At 38.7% G+C, this 19,989-nt stretch overlaps 1 protein-coding gene across 6 annotated transcripts in view; it reads right to left on the reverse strand.

The window, feature by feature from the left end:
- The window catches only part of CDKL5 (cyclin dependent kinase like 5), a 132,029-nt gene that overhangs the window by 84,165 nt on the left and 27,875 nt on the right, over nucleotides 1–19,989 (reverse strand). For all 6 annotated transcript variants that reach the window (XM_083850627.1, XM_083850625.1, XM_083850624.1 and 3 more), the window contains exons 2-3: nucleotides 864–1,090; nucleotides 332–366 (exon numbers count right to left, since the gene is read on the reverse strand). In XM_083850627.1, the coding sequence (XP_083706753.1) occupies nucleotides 332–366; nucleotides 864–927 (99 nt within the window). In that variant the 5' untranslated portion in view covers nucleotides 928–1,090. The remainder of the gene's footprint in view (nucleotides 1–331; nucleotides 367–863; nucleotides 1,091–19,989) is intronic.

Consider the following 19,989-nt stretch of genomic DNA (forward strand, 5'->3'; position numbering starts at 1 on the left):
CAGTATTGGAAAATTAATTCAATATTCAAATTGAGACAGAGTAAACTGCACTCCAATTTTATTTTTAAGAAAACTTTCTTAGTTGGGATTAGCGAAACATTACTGATACTTCACAGATTTCAGGCAAATATTAAATGCTAAAAAATGGGTTTTGGTACTATATATAGCTGTTTCCTCTGACAGTACTGCAATTAAAAATCTGAGTAACTGACTGCAAAAGTCCTGCCCAGCTGCAACATATCTCATACAGAGCAACACCTCAGTTCTCATGAGAAGTCACTGTTTCACCCAAACACCAACATTTATCTCTGATTTAAAGCAATTTACTTACCTTGTGTCTGCATTTAAGTACAACGCCATAGGCTCCTGAAACAAAGAAAATAGGAATCAAATTAGAAAATCATCTCAAATCAGAAAAAAGCAACACGATACAAGTCTTCAGTCATCTCTAGGCTGCAAAAATAATACTGTTCCCAGTATCATCCTAAACTTGCACCTTACCAAATTTTTGTGCACTGAAAATTAAAAAGTCTTCAAAGTAAATGGGTTTTAAAACACTGAAATTATTTTTTAAATATACTAAGAGAAGTTGGATAATTTGCATCTATCCAGTATCATTTAAGAGATTAATACAATAAACTTAAACAAAACTGTCCCATTTCTTCCCCCCCTTTTTTTTCCATCTTCCAAACTTTTCCTTCAATCTAAGATGGAAATTAGAAGGAGCTGTATAGAATAAACTGATATTTCTTAAGATTTGCAAAAAAGTAATATTTTGCAAATGAAAACTTCTTACCATTAAAAGGACTAAATCCTATCTCAGTAAAAAAACAAATTAGAATTTTTGTAAAGATACTACTTACCTTCACCTACAACCCCAAGGATCTCAAATTTATTCATCACATTACCAATGTTAGGAATCTTCATCAAGACAAATTCTTCTTACAGTAAGAGCCACAAAACATGGCACAATGGGGAGCGTCCAAATATCTTGCAAAAGGCAATTGTGAAAAGACTCTTGGAAAAAAATCCACCTTGATCAACTGGACTTCTTACGCGCTTTCCTAATTTCTAGGCAGTCAGTAGCTTCCTGGGGGGGGAAAAAAAGGAGGAAATAGTATACTAAGTACCTTGTTTTATTTCAGTAAAATATAGCAGTGATTTATATATATATCAAAACAATATTGTCCAACATTAATGGTAGCAGATAATTTACTTCCACTTTTGACAGTCAATAGAACTTACACATTCAATCCATGATACACGCTGAGAACAGCTAGCTTTGTAATCCCATACTATGACTATTAAAATAATAACTTACATAAAATTTGTTTCTACAAGACAGAAGCATGCCAAAATGTTGATAGGAACTACCTCAATGAACAAAAAATACACTATTAATTACTTATGTTCTCACTTCATTTTACATTGACAGATAGGTACAAAAACAAGTTGGTTTTAATCACTTTATTATTTGTCCTCTGTAATAGCAAAAAGGATAAGGCACAAAGGACACTAAACAACGGGAAGCATCCTGCTATTATTTCCTTTGATTGCTTAAAAAAATTCAAGGAAATTATTTGTTAGACTGACTAGCAATCAGTTTTAGAAAATTATTTCCTCTATCGACTTATTTAATGGAGGTGTAATAAAGAGCAAATAATTTTTTCCACAGATTCCCTCCCTCACCCCAGTGTTTTTCAAACATGTAAGGAGCCAGATGTTAGATCAAGCAACTACATACAGGGAAATCAACAAAGTATTTTCTGTCTCTTCATTTTAGAGTCCTATCATATCCCCTGTATAATCTTAGAAGTCTAATAAATGAAACATCTAGGTTTGGTTTCGCTGATTCAAACTGCTTTTTTGCCCCTAATCTTAAGGCATACATCCCATGTTCTAAAATAGGGGGGAAAAAAAAGCTAATAGTTTCACTGTGAAATGGAAATATGGGATTTCTACACTTCAGTGATCTGAGAACAGGACTACTCATAAGGAACAAGATAGCAGGATAGAAGTGAATTTACCTAATTTATTAGGTAAATAAATTTACCTAACTTATGCGTAATGAGCAAGCATGGGCTAATGACATTGGGTTTGGCTTACAAGAAGAGAAAGTCTCATTGTTATATTTCAGTAAGCTGTGGGTGCTGGCCAAAAGCCTTGTGTTGACCCAGTCAAGTATAATAAAAAAGGACAATGCAAGAGTTGAAAGAAATAAATGATTTGTCTTGCCCCAGTAAGACAAAGGAAGGTATTTTGTTGTTGTTGTTACTATTTCAAAAGCAATTTCAGAGCTAACCAACCCAGTATTTTGGAAACAAACTTTGTAAATAAAGCAATGACTTCTAAATCAGAATGGATGGCTGGTTGTTTGTAAGAGTTACCCAGTCCTCAATGGATTATTTCAGAGATTAATTTACTGTTTTAATCATTTTTTTTTCTAAACTTGCCTGGTTTATAAAATACCCTCTTCTCTTTCGATGCAGGTTCCTCTTCCCACATTCCTAATTTCTGAAATTCTCATAAATGACTTTAAACTACCTAAGCCTCTAACTAGCGACCCACATTTATTTATATAAGAAGATTTCTTCAAGTGTCTTCAGTATGGATCTTTTTGGTATTTTTATTGGGAATAAAGGCTAGATTAGCGAGCAGCTACCCTTTCACTCTGCAATTTAGTGCTGTGTGCCTCCCTCTCCTGCCACTAATTCCTCTTCCAGTCACACGGTTTCCCTTTTCTTTCAGGGGGAATTTGGAGCAGCAGGAAGGCAGCTTGCTCCTTACACCGTTGTTCCTGGATGCATGTCATTTAGGGCCGCATTCCTACCACTCCTGAAAGGTAAGAGTCTGTCAACGCACTTACCAATGTCCACACACCAGCAGTGATGCGCTTTGACCGTCCCAAGGAAGCACACAAACCCGTTTCTCAGATTCCACCCGAACAGCACCATGAGGGACAGCTGATATAAATGCCCGTACTGGGGAACTCCCAAAAGAAAACCCCACTTGAGCGGCCTGCCTCTTCTGCACTACTCCCAGTCTCACCACCATGCATTCCCCTGCTGAGAGCACTTTGTGGAAAGCTCATCCTGAAGTGAGCAGGGCCGCTAATGAAGAGAAGCGAAATGGCACATGGCAGCAGCAAGGATCCACAGCCAGGTACTTTGTGCCCCGGCTCGGTGTCACAGCTCAAGCCACGCGCTAGCTCAAACTCATCCCCTCCCACAACAGCGGTGAATCCAGGCTGGCTGGGCCCATCTCATCCCTTCCTACTCCACTGCTCAAGTGTTATTAAGTGTAATTGAGAGGCATGGAAAGCAGGCCTTATTTGTGTATCACATACATGAAGCTCGGCTTTGTCCCATAACCAGGCCAGAGAAGAGCCACCCATAACGCTCCCCTCATTTTCTCTCAGAGGAACAACCCCAGCTACCTCACAACAGGAGGTGTACGCTTGGTTGAGATCTTTGCCACCAAAAGTTCCTGAAAGACCAAAAATAATCGCTATGAATATTTCAGCCTCTGCCTGCTGCTAAAAATACTTGCTCCATGACAGTACCCATCGAACTTTCTGGGATCATTCTGCTTTCTGAAAGGCACTGGCCTTGTTAAGACTTTTTTTTAAAAAAAAAAAACTCACTATTGCAGGGAATCTGGTAATATGAACCCAAACTCTATGAACCTTGCCAGGAGTCTTATTATTAGTTACTCTCACAAAAATAAAAAATAGAAATTAAGTTTTAACCAAAATAGTAATTTCAAATTTTTTTTTTTTTCCACAGCAAGAGTCACTTCATTCTGTAGCTTAGTGAAAACAGACTGGATTCTTTCAAGCAGCTGAACACTGGAAATAGCAAGGAAAACCTTATTAATCGCAACCACAGCTTCATTCTTCGCACAGAGCAGCGCACAGGTCTGTTTTAGGAAGTCTCCTGCTGGCTACATTACAAGCCTCACAGCCCAAGAAACGAGGCTGTTCTTCCTCTCTCCAGCGCTGGAGAAGCAGAGCTCATTCTCCTTGCACCCCCTCCTGAGGCGACCTGATTCACAGCACACCACCGACTCCTGAACTACACCAAAACGTCTCCAAGATGGTCTCAGTGCTATCACGGCATTCTACAAAACCTACAGCCAAGTCAGCAAAATGAAACACCATGAAATGAATAAGCACCAACTAGTTTTACGTAACGTAGATTTAAATTAAAGCCATGGAAAAAAAACTAGCTCCTCCCCAATACACTTTCTCTTCATGACCATTAAGAACTCCAGAGAATCACCCAAAAATATCCCATTTAACCATCCACCTCAGGGCTTCAATTCTAAATAAAGATATTATTCTTTATTTCATAATCATCAGTAGCTAGAAGAAAAAAAACATTTCAAACATCTTAGTAATCCGAGATGGTTACTGAGATTTACAAAAACAGCTAAGGTAGACAACTGTCTTCACAAAATCTGTGATAAATAAAGCTATTTTCAAGATATATATGTTTAGATTCTAAAATATTCTCGATTTCCTGTATCTAGACAGAAAGAGTGCAACTTTCACCAAGCTCAAGTCAGTTGCACACTTCTAATCGAGTTCAAAGCCATCCATTAGCTTTTAAACAATCTTCTTGCCAGTAAGCAAACACCTTTCTTGCTTTCCTAAAACAAAAAACTAAATTTTTTTACCCATTATTTTTACCCACTGAGAAGATAGAGCTGAGACTTTCTAGAGAGCAAACGTTTCTAGGAACATTTTCATCTGTTCACTAGCAAAACAGGGGGGTCAAACCATTGTAAAACAACTTACACCATGTAAGTATCTGTCTCTGATGGTTACACATTCATCCAGACCCTGGCATGTCTTCTGTCAGACAAGGTGCACACACGAAAGGAAGCATTACCTGCCTCTATTAGTCATGATGTATCATTACTAACGCCAGCTCTTCCTTCTCCTCCCCATTACAGGTGTAGTTTTATTTCTCAGGATTTTCCACGAAAAGCATAATTTAAGTTACAAGCACCTTATCAAGGTGTTAATAGCAGAATATTCCATGTACATGATATGAAAATAGATGGGGAAACTTTTCTGAATTTATTGATCCAGAAGAATGTGTCAGGAGTACTGACATCTGCTACAAATTACAAAGAATAAATTCAGCATTTGAACAGTTTTAAGTAGGAAGCTGGTAGTCATATTCTGATTTCAAAAATGGAGAGAGAAAGAAATAGGGGCATACTGTTAGTGCAGTGTTGCTAGTCTAACTCCCCCATTTGGAAGAAAAAGGCTACCACTTTTCCATTTCATGAAGATACAATAGATCTAATAGGACAAGGTACAAGAGGAAGAGCCATGAGATTTCATAATATGGAAACAAAAAATACAATGTGAAAGTTTAAAAAGCTGAAGATTAAAAGCAACGAGATCCTATAATTAAACAAGTTTGCCATTTTTAATGCTCTAAGCTTCAATCCAGCCTCCTCTGTTTGTAAAAAAAAAAATTAAGCACAGCTGGCAAAAATAAATACAAAATTAAGACAACTGTCAAGTTGAACAAATTATGTAAAAGCAAAACACCAAAGTTGCTTGCACCAGCTCAGAGGTTTTTAAAGTTCCGCTCCAGCAAGCTTTTATTAACATTGCTAACATCATCATTAGAACTTGACTTCTCTGTTGTTGGTGGAGATGTTTTTAAATAGCTGTTGATACAGAGAAAACTGCCAACTCATCTGGATGTGTTACACATCAAGGGATGTCATCTTCACATCACTGGCTGAAAAAGCAAACACTTCACCTCCATGGCAGGAGACTGGTGAAAAAAATCAAAAAATAAAAAGAACCTGAACATAGCTATCATCCCAAAGCAAGCACCACACTAGGAAAAGTGTTGAACCAGCTCCAAACTGTTATAGATAACAGTTTGGATAAATCCCTAAAAGAAAAATGAGGTTGGAGACCAGGATACCAAATACGATTGTTTTATTGTGTTCTGAGTGCTATTCCTTGTGCATGCAAGTACAGATTCAAAACCAAGTTCAGCTCATCTGAATATATGAACTGAATTCCCTTGTGAGAGTTAGAATGCAGGATTTATGAGCTGCTCTAACAGCTGTGGCCAACTCAAGAAGAGTGGGTGCTGAGCAGGATGCTTCTAAGACCATGGTGACAAATAAGCAGATTGTAAGAGTATTGAGCACAAAAGCAGCTCCCATGAGTCATAACAGAAGGACAGGAAAGACAATTTTGCTTCCATTTTAGTCTTCTTCCCTTCTCTTAAGAGCCTCAACAAATATGTCTATTGTGGGTGTGACAGCTTCTTACGCACTTTATGCTTGTCCTTACGCATGCCGGGCATTCTTCACCATACCTGCAGCAGCTCTGAATAAAACAACCGGTGTTCAGGAGATACCACTCATCAGCAAGCTCTTAAATCTGAAGCCTCTGCAGTTTCATCTGGCCCAAGGAGCCTGACACTTACTCATTCGCTTCAAATGGAAGCGTCCAACTTCAACAGGCAAAGGGGGGCAATGAATTTATTTATTTATTAACATAAAAGGTCGCATCTCATAATGAAATATGACAAAATAGGTTCCTGCGGAAGAACTTTTTTTTTTAATAGTCTAGCACAGTGTTTGCACTGTTCTCATTAGAAGTTGGTTGTTTTATTTTAATCTTTCCTTCTCTCCTCTCAGAGCACCAGTCTCCAGTAATATCCTACACTCGTTTGTCATGTTGCTTACTATTCAGCTCCATATTATCTTTGACGATCTGCCATGGACTTTAAATCCCCAGGCTATAAAGTAATATTACTGGCACAGCTTTTTCATCTGTAATAATTACCAAAAAAGCTACAATTTTCAAAGAGTTACATATTAGGACTCACTTTGTGACTCTATTCCCACATTTGTGTTTGAAGTTCACGCTTAGAAGAAGTGTTGAGCATAAAAATCTTCCTCCATTACCACAAAACGAAATAAAAAGTTGAACACATTCAGACACAATCGTGAGCAAAGGGATCTCCTGCCCAAGAAAAGTACAATGCAGCGTCGGTAAGGGAAGATGTTAGAAGCACTGGGCAGTTGCTCCACTGAAGAACTGACCGCGTATGAGTTCAACATCATATCGGGGGGAAGAAAGGGCCTCTCGAGCTCCTCCACCCTGTCCTACCGTGCCCCGGCTCTCTGGCAGCCTGCTGTTAAAAAACACACTGCTGGGCTCCCCTCTCCAGTGGCAGCAGTCAGTCATTCATCGGACAAAAACAACGCACGTGGAAGAGCAGGCCACTCAAAATAAGCCCCCACTGCATTCCTCACTGGACTGGCCACCAAAACTTTCTGACATTACACAGAAAGCATGCTGGTGATTTGAAGTCTGTCTCCTAACCCAAGACGCAAATCCTTTTAATCTTACCAGCTTCTCCCTTCTGGCAGCCCAGTTTTGTATTCATTGTTCTAAAAATAATTCCCATTCCCATTCCGAAAATCAGATGTTCCTCTCTGTGCTGGTTTTGGCTGGGATGGAGTTTTCTCAGAAGAGAACAGGAAAATAAAGGTGAATGTAAAATACTTATAAATACCAAATGAATGCTGAAACTAAATTCTGTGGGTATTCTAATGCAGATCAAAATAACCACAATGACTGCACTTCCTTGTAATTTTCAAACATATCATTAAATACAGATTACTGGTTCACTATCTGAAGTAAAAAGAAAAACCCTAAAAAAATCACTTTTTCCTTTTAAAGGATATACCAAAAATATAGAAGGAAAAAAAAAAAGATGGAGGAAGCCCCCAAAAGTTTAATATTAAATTAATAAGAAAGTACTATACGGGCTAAAAAACAGAATTATGCTCTAATTACTGTAAAATCATTTATCATTTCTTTTCCATGCAAGTCAGAGGCATTTTATTTAAATAATACTGAGCCATATTTTACAAAAATTAACCTTGCAAAGAATGCCATCAAAAGTTTTCCATAAAAGAACAAAGAGAAGCCATACAATACCTAACTGTCCTAACACCTACACACAGGTCATTTCGTGACTAAAGTCACATTAGTATGTAAGCACATGAGCATGAAATATTTAAAGAAACAACCCAAAGGCTTTTCACTATAGCTTCCATTTCAGAAAAGTCCTTAGGCACGATTAAGCCGCACAGTGGGCAAACTGTAAAGCGACTGCTTGTTGGTTTGGGTTGTTTGCTTTTTCAATTAGAAGAAATCTCTTACTAGATCAACCTCAAAACAAGTTGTTTCAGAAAGGAAAAAACACAACAAACCAAAGCCTACAGAAACATCCCTGTATGAAATCCCACTGAATTTGAAGATGTTGCCTTTCAAACATACTGAATTAGTAGCTACTTACAAGAGATTTGCTCTGACTTCGCCAATTTCAGAGGTAACAGTACAATTAATACTGAAAAGATTTGAATGTGTTTAACATTAGAGAATTTTTATTATGACATCTATTATCAGAGTAACTGAACATAGACCACAGTTTTAAAAGAAAAGTGAGTTTTGTGCTACTCCTTTGAGTTGGAAAAAAGCCTGTTTAATGTACACAGATGAGTAAATCAATTAAGTGAAACCCAAGTCAAGAGACTGCTTTCCAAAGTGGTTCAGGCTGCATTAAGACCTTAGAGCGATTGTAACTAGAAGTTCAATAAAATAAATTAATAAAAATAAAATAAAGTGAGCCATCCTCGTGCTTCAAATTGAGATGGTGCAAGTGAACTCCAGGCTGGAGGACACATGCTTGGATGAGTAGGTTACAGTGCGTGGGGCAGCTCTCCTACGTGGAAATAGGGGAAGAACTACATTCAGTAAAGACAAAAGGGAACTGAGGAGCCAGTAACATAATTATAAAAGGTTGACCATCTGCTCTCCTGCACAATTTACCCAGGTGGATCACAGCAAGGCTGAACACAAACCCAGCAAGCGAGCTTGAAGTAGTGGAGAGGTTTGCTCCTTTAAGAAGAGCATTTGAGAAAACGCCTAAAATTTACAGAATACTTCTCCACATACATCCCTCCTGGGTACTTCAGCTACAGGGGAAAATAATTTGCCATTTCTAAACTTGTTGCCTCTAATTCCACACTAGCACAGATGAGATTCTGATTATTACTTAATTTCTCAAACTTAAAGGACTCCAAAACCCCTATTATGAAAATCTGATTACAAATCTTTGCATTAAAACGTTTGCCTTTCCCCTCCTGTTTCTTTCAACTCTTGGATGAATTCTTAGATCCTGTCTTTAATTAGATATTACGCTCTGATAAGGAAACCTTTTTTTGCTACACTGAAGGCCTCCGGGTGTTGTTATGAAATAAGTTATAAGTATGCCATCTTTGAAACCCTACCACTGTGCTGCTTCTTTGGATGAACAGAGCAGAGCTGCTGTGGGAAAATGCAAGTCCTGAGGTGAATGAAATCTCACCAGATGACTCAGGAAAAATCTTCAAACACACTAGGAGGCAATTGGATTCCTCTCTAGAACCAGGATGTGGTAATTTATTTATTTTCTTAATAAACAACACTGTTTTGATGCCAGCCTCCATAATGACTTAAAAAATAAAATCATGTAATAGCTTCTCTGAAACTTTCAACTTCAGCACATTGATTTCCATTTAATAGATTATGTTATCCAAGACTTTAAGTATCTTTTTATTCTTTTAACTATCCTGATAATTAAAAGCATGAACGTTCAAACAAGCTTTCTGAACGCAAACATTGCTTGTACTTGCTCTCTACCCCCACCCACCAACATATATATATATATATATATATATGTTTTGCCAGTATATATATATCTCCAACTAACTCACTTAATGAGTATTTCTGTCAGAAGTTTAGTATTTAAAATAAAAGCCCAATCTAAGAATGCCACAACCGCAGCTATTATTCTGGCAAAAATGTCTCTAAACTAAGTGCAGGAACTTTTTATTGAGTCATAAGCTACCTCCCTTGAGAAAAAAAAAAAGGAAGGAAAAGACTATTATTTACAAGGTAGTCACTATAACCTGAAGTGAAGAATCATTCAGATTAGAAGATTAAGCATCAATGGAAAAAATATTTACATGCAGTCAGGAAGCGGCAGGTGCCCGGCCCTTCTCCCAAGCAGACTGCTTCACAGGCACGAACTGAACTTCTCTCTGCCATGCTGATGGCTTCTTACACTGGAGATTTCCACGATAGCAAAAGCAGGTCTGGATATGCAAGTGGCCCAAAAGAGGACCTGAAAAACAGGTCTTGAGAAAAGGGAGCTTCATCTAAACAGTAAACAATGTTGGCAGGCCTACCAAAGGAAAGGAAACAAAACAAAAAAAAAGCTTGTAATGCTGATCTGCATCCTCGATGCACTTCTCTTTGAGCCTTCTACATTTAATTATGGGGGAGGGAAAAAAAGAGGGAACATAATGCCTGTGGCAAAGGGCAAGAAGGGTGGGTGAGGGAGGAAGGGAAGGGAAACTACTCCAGAGAGCCACAGAAGAAGGCACGGAACGGCTGGCATATGGGGAAGTTCTTGAATGAAAGAAAAGAGGAAAACAAAAATCTAAGGAGAAGATGCTTCAGGCATGAGCAACGAGTTCATCATGAGATGAAATTTACATGATTAGCTTACAGGAAAACGCAGACTTGCAGCGTCCAAAGTCATTATTTGCATAACTGACTTTCATGTTTCTAGTGTACCTAGTTCTTGTACAAATAGTCTTACGGCGTTAAGGGAGATACAGAAGTCATTTGGGGGGATTTGGACACAAAAGCCTGCTCCCAGCAAATTGCTCTTATTTATTTCCTGTAAAAGGAAAGGCAAGTCAAAGAAACTTAAGTAAATCGCGGCTGGAGACAGTACAGGGCAAATCATGCCTTTCAGAGGATTAGGAAGAGCTTCCCAAGCTCAGTCCGACACAGCGCGGGGAGCTGCTAGGAGCTTCCCTGGCAGAGGGCTCACCAAATCCACAGCTGAAATCTCAAAGACGCAACAGCTGTTTCCTTCCTAAAGTTAGCAGCAGGCTGTACAAAGCCCCACACATAATAACGGCTATAACACAGGCCTAAGCGTTGGTCATCAGGAAGCTAAAACTGACTGGTAGCGTATCGAGGTATCTCATTACAGGCAGTAATCGCAGAGCATCACAGTGCTGACCTAATGCACAGAGCCCAGGAAACCACCGCCCACCAAGGAGGAAAACAACGGGCAAGATGACAGTGGAAGGAAATCACACGGCATGTTTAAAACTAAGATTCTCTTTGCTCTTCCAACGCGAGGCAGGCACAATCTCCTGTTTCTCTTTGTCCCTGTCTCACGGTGGAAGAGCAATCTCCCGTTTCCTGTGTTACCCAAGGTAGAATGAGGGCTGTGATATTTACTCAGCCTGAAGTCAGAAGCAACTGTGATGTTGTTTGGATTGTACCACTTTGTGGCTAAGACCACATACTAACCCAACTGAAATGCAAGTTTAACATCTATGCTTCTTGCAGTGCTAGAAGCTCATTTCCTATTCCCATCTACTTGCATCTCTAAACAAACAAACCAACCCCATCAAACAGCAACTTAGAGAGCTGAACACCTACTGCTAGACAGGTATTTGTGTCATGTCTAAGAGACAGCCCCATACACACAAATGAACTAAAAGATGACCGAGCAACGCAAGGGCCTCCATATGTGAGCTAGAATTTCAAACATGGATGTCAAATGTGTTTCATGCTCTATTCGCCTCCATTTTTTGAAAACACTTAGTAGTTTAGAACAACTCCATTTCTCTGTTCACGTGCTCAGATTCTTTACAAAGGCAAAATACACTCAAGAATTTGCACAAGTGTTTTGCAACATACTGTAGCTGAAGTATTTTTTCCACTGCAAGGTATTTACTAGACTACAGTAATTCTCTCAGCACTTTTAAAGCTTCAAACACACCTTCTGTTGAACGCTATGAGTCAGTTTTAATGACAGTGTTATGTTCTATTGCTCTGCAGCTTATGCAAGAGAATGAATTTGCATTAAGTACCCAACTTTAGAAGCCACCCTCTCTCCTCCATTGTTAGCACTGAATAATAGTAAAAAATAGGCTATATTCCCTGCATGCTTTCTTATTGTTTTACAAGAATAAATTTAACGAGCTGCCTGTAATGTAGATTGTACATAAAATTTGTTATTGCCCACCTTATGGATACATATTATTCTTTTCTCTTTTTTCCCCTCCAGAAAGACAGTCTGCAGTAAAGTATAAAGAGTAAAGACATTTTTCATACTTCAGAAAACTTCAAAATTTTTATTCAAGTGTTACCCGATCAGTGTCACTCACTCACCCTGCTCACAGAAGAATTTACAATACCTTAAAATGACTCCATCTGGAAGCAAACTAACAGTTAATTCACAAATTTTCACAAATTAATTCACAAATAAGAGGATGAAATAGTCCAATATACTGATTCATAGAGAGGAAAAAAAGAGGGAATAAAAGTGATCAACTAATTTACAGTTTAACTTTTGAAGACTGTCACTGCTCTCCTTGTGGGGAGTGTGCAATGTATTAGACTTATTCAAGAAATTAATTATGAAAACATAATGTAACATCTCTCGCCATCATGGATCTTTCAGTCCAAACAACGGTCCATTCTAAATACATTACTGCTTCATTTCCTTTAGCCCCTCATTTAAAGCCCCCCAGCTCCCGCCCCTCTACAAGAACACCTTATATTTATGTCGGGGCACTTTCTTGATTGAAAACACGATTACGCTTAGTTCAGCTTGACAAAACAACAGTTTGGCCTGTTTGTTCCTAGAATTACGACTGTCAGATTTCATAACTGGTTTGCATGCAAATCAATGGCCAAAACCCCTCACATACATGCCCATAAGTAGCTGCACAGAGATACAAAGTTAAATCATTGTTTGCTGGTTTTTGTTTTTAATCTGTACATATACACACACAGAGAAATATTCATTAAAACTTGAGAACTTTAGAACTTCAGCTAAATGATCAACTTCATTTTCTTCATTGAAAACTGACATGAATAAATTGGATTACTTCACCTTCTAGATTCTCTCCACCTTCTAGAAACGAATATCTAGGCCTCCTCAAATCAAAACTTCTTGTTCCCTTTTTAGCCCTTTCAAGCAGATTCCAATTTGCCCAAGGAAGGAAAAGATCATTATTTCTTATTTTCAATGAAAGTTCACAAGTTGAACTTACACTGAAATGAAGCTGAATGAAGAAAAATTCTGATGGACATCTTCCTCCACGGTTGGAACATCTGCTAAAAAAGGCTAAATCATTAGAGTAATAAGTGATACTTTTTCAGCACAGGGAAAAAAAAAAAAAAACCAAACACCAAAACAAAACCCAACACACTGAGGACTGGAGGAGTGATGTAGACAAATGCTCCTGAGAAGCGTACATACAAAACACTTGTAAATAAAGCAACAACATTACAGCAACACTTTGGACTGAAGGAACCAAGCATTTAACAAATGCTGATGTAAGTGTGTGGTACGCTACTGTCTACTGGAACCCAAGTAGCAGGCAAAAAATCTGTACAGCATATTGGAGAACAACATTCATTTTAATGAAGACAATCATAAAGAAAAGTCAAGTGTCTCCAGCACTAGAGAAGGCAATTTCTCAAAATATGAAGTCTGCCATTAATGCCCTGAGATGTGAAAGCAGGTTATCCTGAAGTTTTAATTAATTTGCAATTAGAAACTGACTTTTCAGATGCAAAATCTAATACCACTCTCATCTTGTCTGGGGGCGTGAGGAGGAGGTATCATCCCTTTTCCTTTACTCGTATAAAAGCAAGCCTTCTCCTGTCTTCTTCTTACCTTAGAACTTCTTACAGTATTTGAATCTGTTCCAACCCCAAGATCTCCAGTCCCTTCAGAAACACATTCTAGCTCTTGAAGTTAAACTGGGAGGGGGGGAGGACACAGAAAACCATCAGCATGCCTCCCAGCTATTAGAGACTTGTTTCTTCGCCAAATGAGAGCATAAATAAAATATCTTTGTACTCTTAGCTCCAATGGTGGTACAATGCAGTGATCTTATTTCTAGCCCAGCCTATAAGCGAGCAGCAGCTAAGTACCACTAGAAATAGAGCATGAAACATGGCTCGTTTCAGGCACTCTGAAAGACTCCCTTAGCATACATTAACACATGCATCACACAAGAAAAAGGTTAGTGAATCTATCAAATCCAAGACTGATAGATATTCATACTGCAAACAGAAGCAACTATTGCAAGTCTACAGCAAGAAGTGCTGATGGACTTCTCCTAAAAAGGGGGATGTTAATTCATGTCCAGTATATAGTTTTATTAGTAATAGGAAATGTTAAATGTCATTATAGGAAGACAAATATTTATACTTAGGAAGACAAATATTTATACCCCAAAACCCGAAGCAGTGGGACCTTGCAATACTTAATTTCAGGAGCATCAGTGAAAGATTTCTCATTTTCGCTCATCACTTTTTAAATGCATGATGCCATCAAATACAGCTTGCATCCCTATGTTCTGCAGAAGACATGGGAAATCCCTTCTCCAGACACACTACACACAGGCAAGCTCTCCTCAAACTGTTTGTAAATTGTTTCCTTCCTCAAATATACTGAAATGAATGTTTAGTAAAACAATTTTTTAACAGGAGAGAAATAGTATTTAATTCTGTCTCAAGCATCCAATTAGAGCGGCAAACTCTTCAACTTTCAAAGTTCAAGAATTTGAGACAAAAATTATACGCATAACACAACACTTATTTTAGTAATAGAACTGTCAAGTGCCCATTAGGCAAATGTAATTCATACAAAAACCCAGAGCTAATTTAATTGGCGTCCTTTTGGTAGTCCTTCACCCGATTTAAATTTATCCAGCTTAGCTTATGTAAACTGTTTGAACACAGAGCGTATCAGCTGGAATTTGGAAAGGAAAACACACTTTTAATAGATGAAGCCTGATCATTTCTAAACCTAATTAGTTAAAAGTAAGGCGTGTGACAGTAGATTTATGCTAACCTAAAACAAAGATTTCCCCCCCCCTCAAGCACTGATACGATATTTAAAGGTCTGAAGAATACCTTACAGAAAACCTGCTGCTCTCGAGAGACTGATCTGCCTAGCAACAACACTATTCCTCACAGTAAGGACACCTCGGGGAAGCCCACCATGCAAAGCCACGGCCTCACACCACTCATCATGGGCTGAAGGCGAGGGCAAGGCCGGGGCAGCCCAGGTCACCCTCAGAGTGAAGGACAGAGGAGCACAAGGCTCTAGTCCTCTCCACCGCCTTTCTCCCTGGACACCGGGGTCTCAGTCCCGGCACCCTACCAGAGATCTGACCCCTTATCAAAAAGATCTGCTGCAGTGTGGAAAACCTCCTTCAGAAACCTTGCTCAGGGGAGCCACACAATCATAGAAACACAAAGTTGGAGAGGACCTACAAGATCATCTAGTCCAACCGTCCTCCTATCACCAACACTACCCACTAAGCTACTAAATCATATCTCGTAGCACCTCGTCCAAGTGCTTCTTGAACACCGTGAGGGACGGTGACTCCACCACCTCCCTGGGCAGGCTGTTCCAGTGCCTGACCACTCTTTGAGAGAAAAAGTTTTTCCTGATATCTAATCTAAATCTCCTTAGGTGCAACTTTTGGCCATTTCCTCGAGTCCTATCATTAGTTATCTGAGAAAAGAGACCGACCCCCTCCTCATCACAACCTCCCTTCAGGAAGTTGCAGAGTGCAATGAGGTCTCCCCTGAGCCTCCTCTTCTCCAGCCTAAACAATCCCAGCTCCCTCAGCCGCTCCTCGTAAGACTTGTGCTCCAAACCGCTCACCAGTTTAAATCTTAACATCTCCCCAAACAAGTCCTTTAAGATGCAAGATAGAAACACGGGTTTTGGGTGGTGAGAGGTGGGGAGCCAGTTTGTTTACTTTTTGGTTTCTTTTTTGTTTCTTTTCCTATAAAGCAAAGCAGTACTGAGGCACTGTTGTGTAAAGGCAGTTACTCAGTTACTTCAGCGTTAGTGTAGGTAGCCCTTTGGACATCACGGGCACAAGCATGGCACCTCTGCCCCTCTGAGGTGCTCCACAGGTAGCATGGGGAAGCACATCCATCCTCACCATGCGTGACAGCCGGCAGATCACAGCAGTAGAGTTTTATACAGCATCTCTGAAGGGGCTACAAGATTATATATTATAAGATTATAGCCCCTTCAGAGATGCTGTATAATGCAACCACATCACTAGGGCACAATCAGCAACAATTGTCATTGCAGCAATATGGCAATGCACATCTTCGCCACAGCAAACCAGGAGCATCTTTCTGGTTCTCTGCTCGTGTAGATGCAAGAAAGAGACTGCCCCAGAGAACCATCAGTTTGCAAGGAGCATCTTCATGAGGAGTAAAACAAGCACCTGTGCTCATACACACAACCACAATGCTCAGCTGCAATGGCCAGCCTGGCCTGAAAAATGGTAGAGGACTCGAGTTAAGACTTTTTACATCTGGAAGGAAGAAATCAATGTTTGCCAAAGGCTTGACTTCTTTTGACGAGTAATGTGGAGCAGAATACTTTTCAACACTCATAGGTTATTTGGCGTGTGTAAGCCAGCTACACCCAAACATGCTACCTTAATTGAAAATTGTCATCTTTATACCATCTAATTTAATTCATGGTAGAAGCACTCACCAATTTCCTAACCACCTATAGTTGAAGCTGCAAGTATCAGCTTTCATGTAGTAAACTCCTGACACCACATAAGTTGTCAAACAGCAGAGCTAAAAAATCTAAGAAGCTCTAGATACATCAACCAAGCATTAGCACCCAGGAACGCACAACTTGTCTTTTATATATGCATATGCACACACACATACACACATTTAGGAATATATACAGATTATATAGTGTATATAGTTCCATGGAAGATAAAAGAAAAAATGTAAAGAAGAATTTGTCTTCAAGAACATGTGTGACATACCAATAACCACAACCAGCTGGGACACTGACGGATGGACACACACACAAAACTGGCTTCCAGAAATGAGAAGCAAAGAAAGCTATTAAGACTGAAGTGCACCAGACTAGGACTGCAGAATAACTCAGGTTGGAAGGGACCAGAGTAGATGTCTGGTCCATTCTTGCTCAAAGCACAAAGACATTTGACCAGGTTGCTCAGGACTTTGTTCATGATCCTTGTGAGGATTGTGGAGTGTTTCTAGTAAGACAAGATAGAATGATGCCACCACAAAGTGCTCTGACTAGGATCTGACACAAAAGAAGAATCCCGTACAGATTTAGCTCATTTGGTGCTAATGACAACAACAAAAAAATCCACGCAAAACCCAAAGCACATCAACAAATTTAACAGTGCAAGGATAAGCAGATCATTATTCAAGTCTCAAGGGAGACTCTGTACTGAACGCCCTTGTACTCACATATTTACATTTAGTAAAAACCTCAATCAACACCCAAAGTTTGGGTTTCTGTTTTTTGTTGTTGTTGTTTTGTTGGTTTTTGCCTTTTTTTTTTTTATTGTTGGAACTCATCTCCCAATATAACAGCAACCTATCATAAAATGCCTATGCCAAGTAAATCAAAGTCTGACAAACTACTGTTAAGTTTCACTCCATCTCCTCCTTTTGAAATCTTCTCTAAGGGTACCCAATTACTCTTGAAAAGTCTCTAAAAGAAAATAAAGGTTTCCTTCTCTGCAAGGAACTAAATGGAATCCCATCTATTTCCTTTGGTGTCATATTGGCTTATTACCTTCCTCTTTGCACTCAGCTAAGACTTCACGGATAGAGTGGGAAACCTTCCAAGTCTGCAAGCCAGAATGCAGAAAGCAAAGGCGCTTGTCAATCCCCCCACCAAATCACCATTTTGAAAAGCCCTCTGCTTACTCAGTTTCTTCTGTTTAAATGAGTTCCATACATAAACGCATTGCAGAAGGAGACACTAGAGCCCAGACAGGTTGAATAATCAAACAGGACCAAATGAGATTGGTAGAATAGCCCCCAATGCTAGCAAGTTTTCCACACAAGTCTCAGCTCAATCTGTCAGAATAAGCCACAACAGATATGGACTGCTGGAAATTCTGCAGTCAAGATTTCATAAAACCTTTAGGGCTCAAGAAATATCATCTATTGGTATTTCCACATTGTTCACACCAGAAAAACTTAAACCAATTAAGGTAAAAGTATTTTTGTCTACTTAAAAGAACTGCTAAGAATTGTGCTGTAAAATAACTTCATCCATGGCTCAAACAGTGACTAAAGAGTAAATACAGTCAACCATATTCAGTTGGTACTGTAAGCAAAAGGCATTGACAAAGATTCTTTTAAGAGAACAGATGAAATTTTGCAAGACATGTGGTATTTATTTTTAGGTATTAGTCATACAATACTACAACAGATTTTATTTTTCTTGTCATAGAAAGCATTTCATATTGAGGTGCTTCACTGATATTGATTTTGTGCAACTTAACATTTATCTCTATTACAAAAGGTTTGACAGTGTTGTTAAAACCATTAACAATCGTATGTGGAAAGAAGTATGCAATAAACACACAGGTATGCAGTGCACCTTTTGAAAAGCAAAAATCTTCCTGAAAAATCAATGCTGAATTAAAATGCAGAAGGGAAAGACTGCCATATGCAAACACATGCCCTGATTTGTTTTTCTTTTGAGTATCTATTATCATTTCAATCAAATCTCCCCAAAACCTCATCATACATGAAACAACAGCAACAGATAACCAGCCTTGGATTGCTGTAATGGCTGTCAGGCCAATATAGGTCATGCAAAAAACCACAGATCCCATCTGGACTTCAGTACGCCCTTGTTGATGTCATCTATGCAAGAAGCATTCCAAGGCCGCCTGATTTTTAAGTACTCCAACAATTTTAATGAGAAAATACTGAAAAGAACATAGCCCCTACTGGTTAGTCCCCTCAGATTTCAATTTATACATTTTTATTCAAATCCACACATTATTTCTCCAGTCATTTCAAGGATATCTCCAAGTTTGTTTATTAGAATTAATTAGCATTAATTCCTAATTAACACAGATTCTTCAGGTAGGTGTCTAAGTATTCTTTGCATAAATGTGATACAATTTATTTTAATGTCCTCACCTTTGTGATTTCCTCTCCCTAACATACCATCCAGTTAAAGTATTTCAGGGTTTATTATACGAAAGCCTCTACGTAACATCAAAAGTGACCCATAGGACTAAATTATCTGTCCTTTACAGGAAAAAAAAAAAATCTCCACCTAAAAAGCTCTTATCCTGATTCAAAGAAGGATATCTAAGAAAAATCTATGAATCTTACTGACAAAGAAAACTGAGTATGTTGGTTTGTAAAAGCTGTGCTCACAGGGGTCTGACCGTTCAATGAGAAGGTAACAAAAAGTTGGCCTACACCTCATTGGTAAGCCTTGCATGTATTTGAAAGACTAAAACATCTTAATATTATTTTACAGTGTTTGAGAAGGGATTTGTTTTTCCTTAGGTATGTGTTATAGAAACCTGTATAGTATGCTGGGCATTTTTGTGTGAGTTTATAGGTTTACAGAAGGCTAAAAAAGAACTAAAAACCAAAACTAAAAACCAAACTAAAACCAAACTAAAAACCAAAACTAGTAAAAATAAGTGTCCGCAAATATTTGGGAGGCAAAGTGTTTTAGGATGTGGTCAGATGCTCAAATCTAGCTACTACCGGTCCCTACCAAATTGTCAGCAAAACCAAGTATCCATAGGTGACTACAAATCCTTAATTCCATCACATCTCATTTAAAGTTTTTATACATATATATTAATTTATAGAAGTAAATTAGCGTAAGGTAGTATAGATTAGTGTAATAGAAGTAAATTAGTGTATTTTTCCTCAATGATGGAAGAGATCCCCAAACTTATTAGTATCCAATTTTAAAAGATGAAGGCCTATTTTGCCATAAGGCTGCTATAGTTTTTGTTGGTTTTGTAGGTTTTGGTGTGGTTTTT

The sequence above is a fragment of the Anser anser genome (genome assembly GCF_964211835.1).
Source record: "Anser anser genome assembly, chromosome: 1".
Taxonomy (NCBI): domain Eukaryota; kingdom Metazoa; phylum Chordata; class Aves; order Anseriformes; family Anatidae; genus Anser; species Anser anser.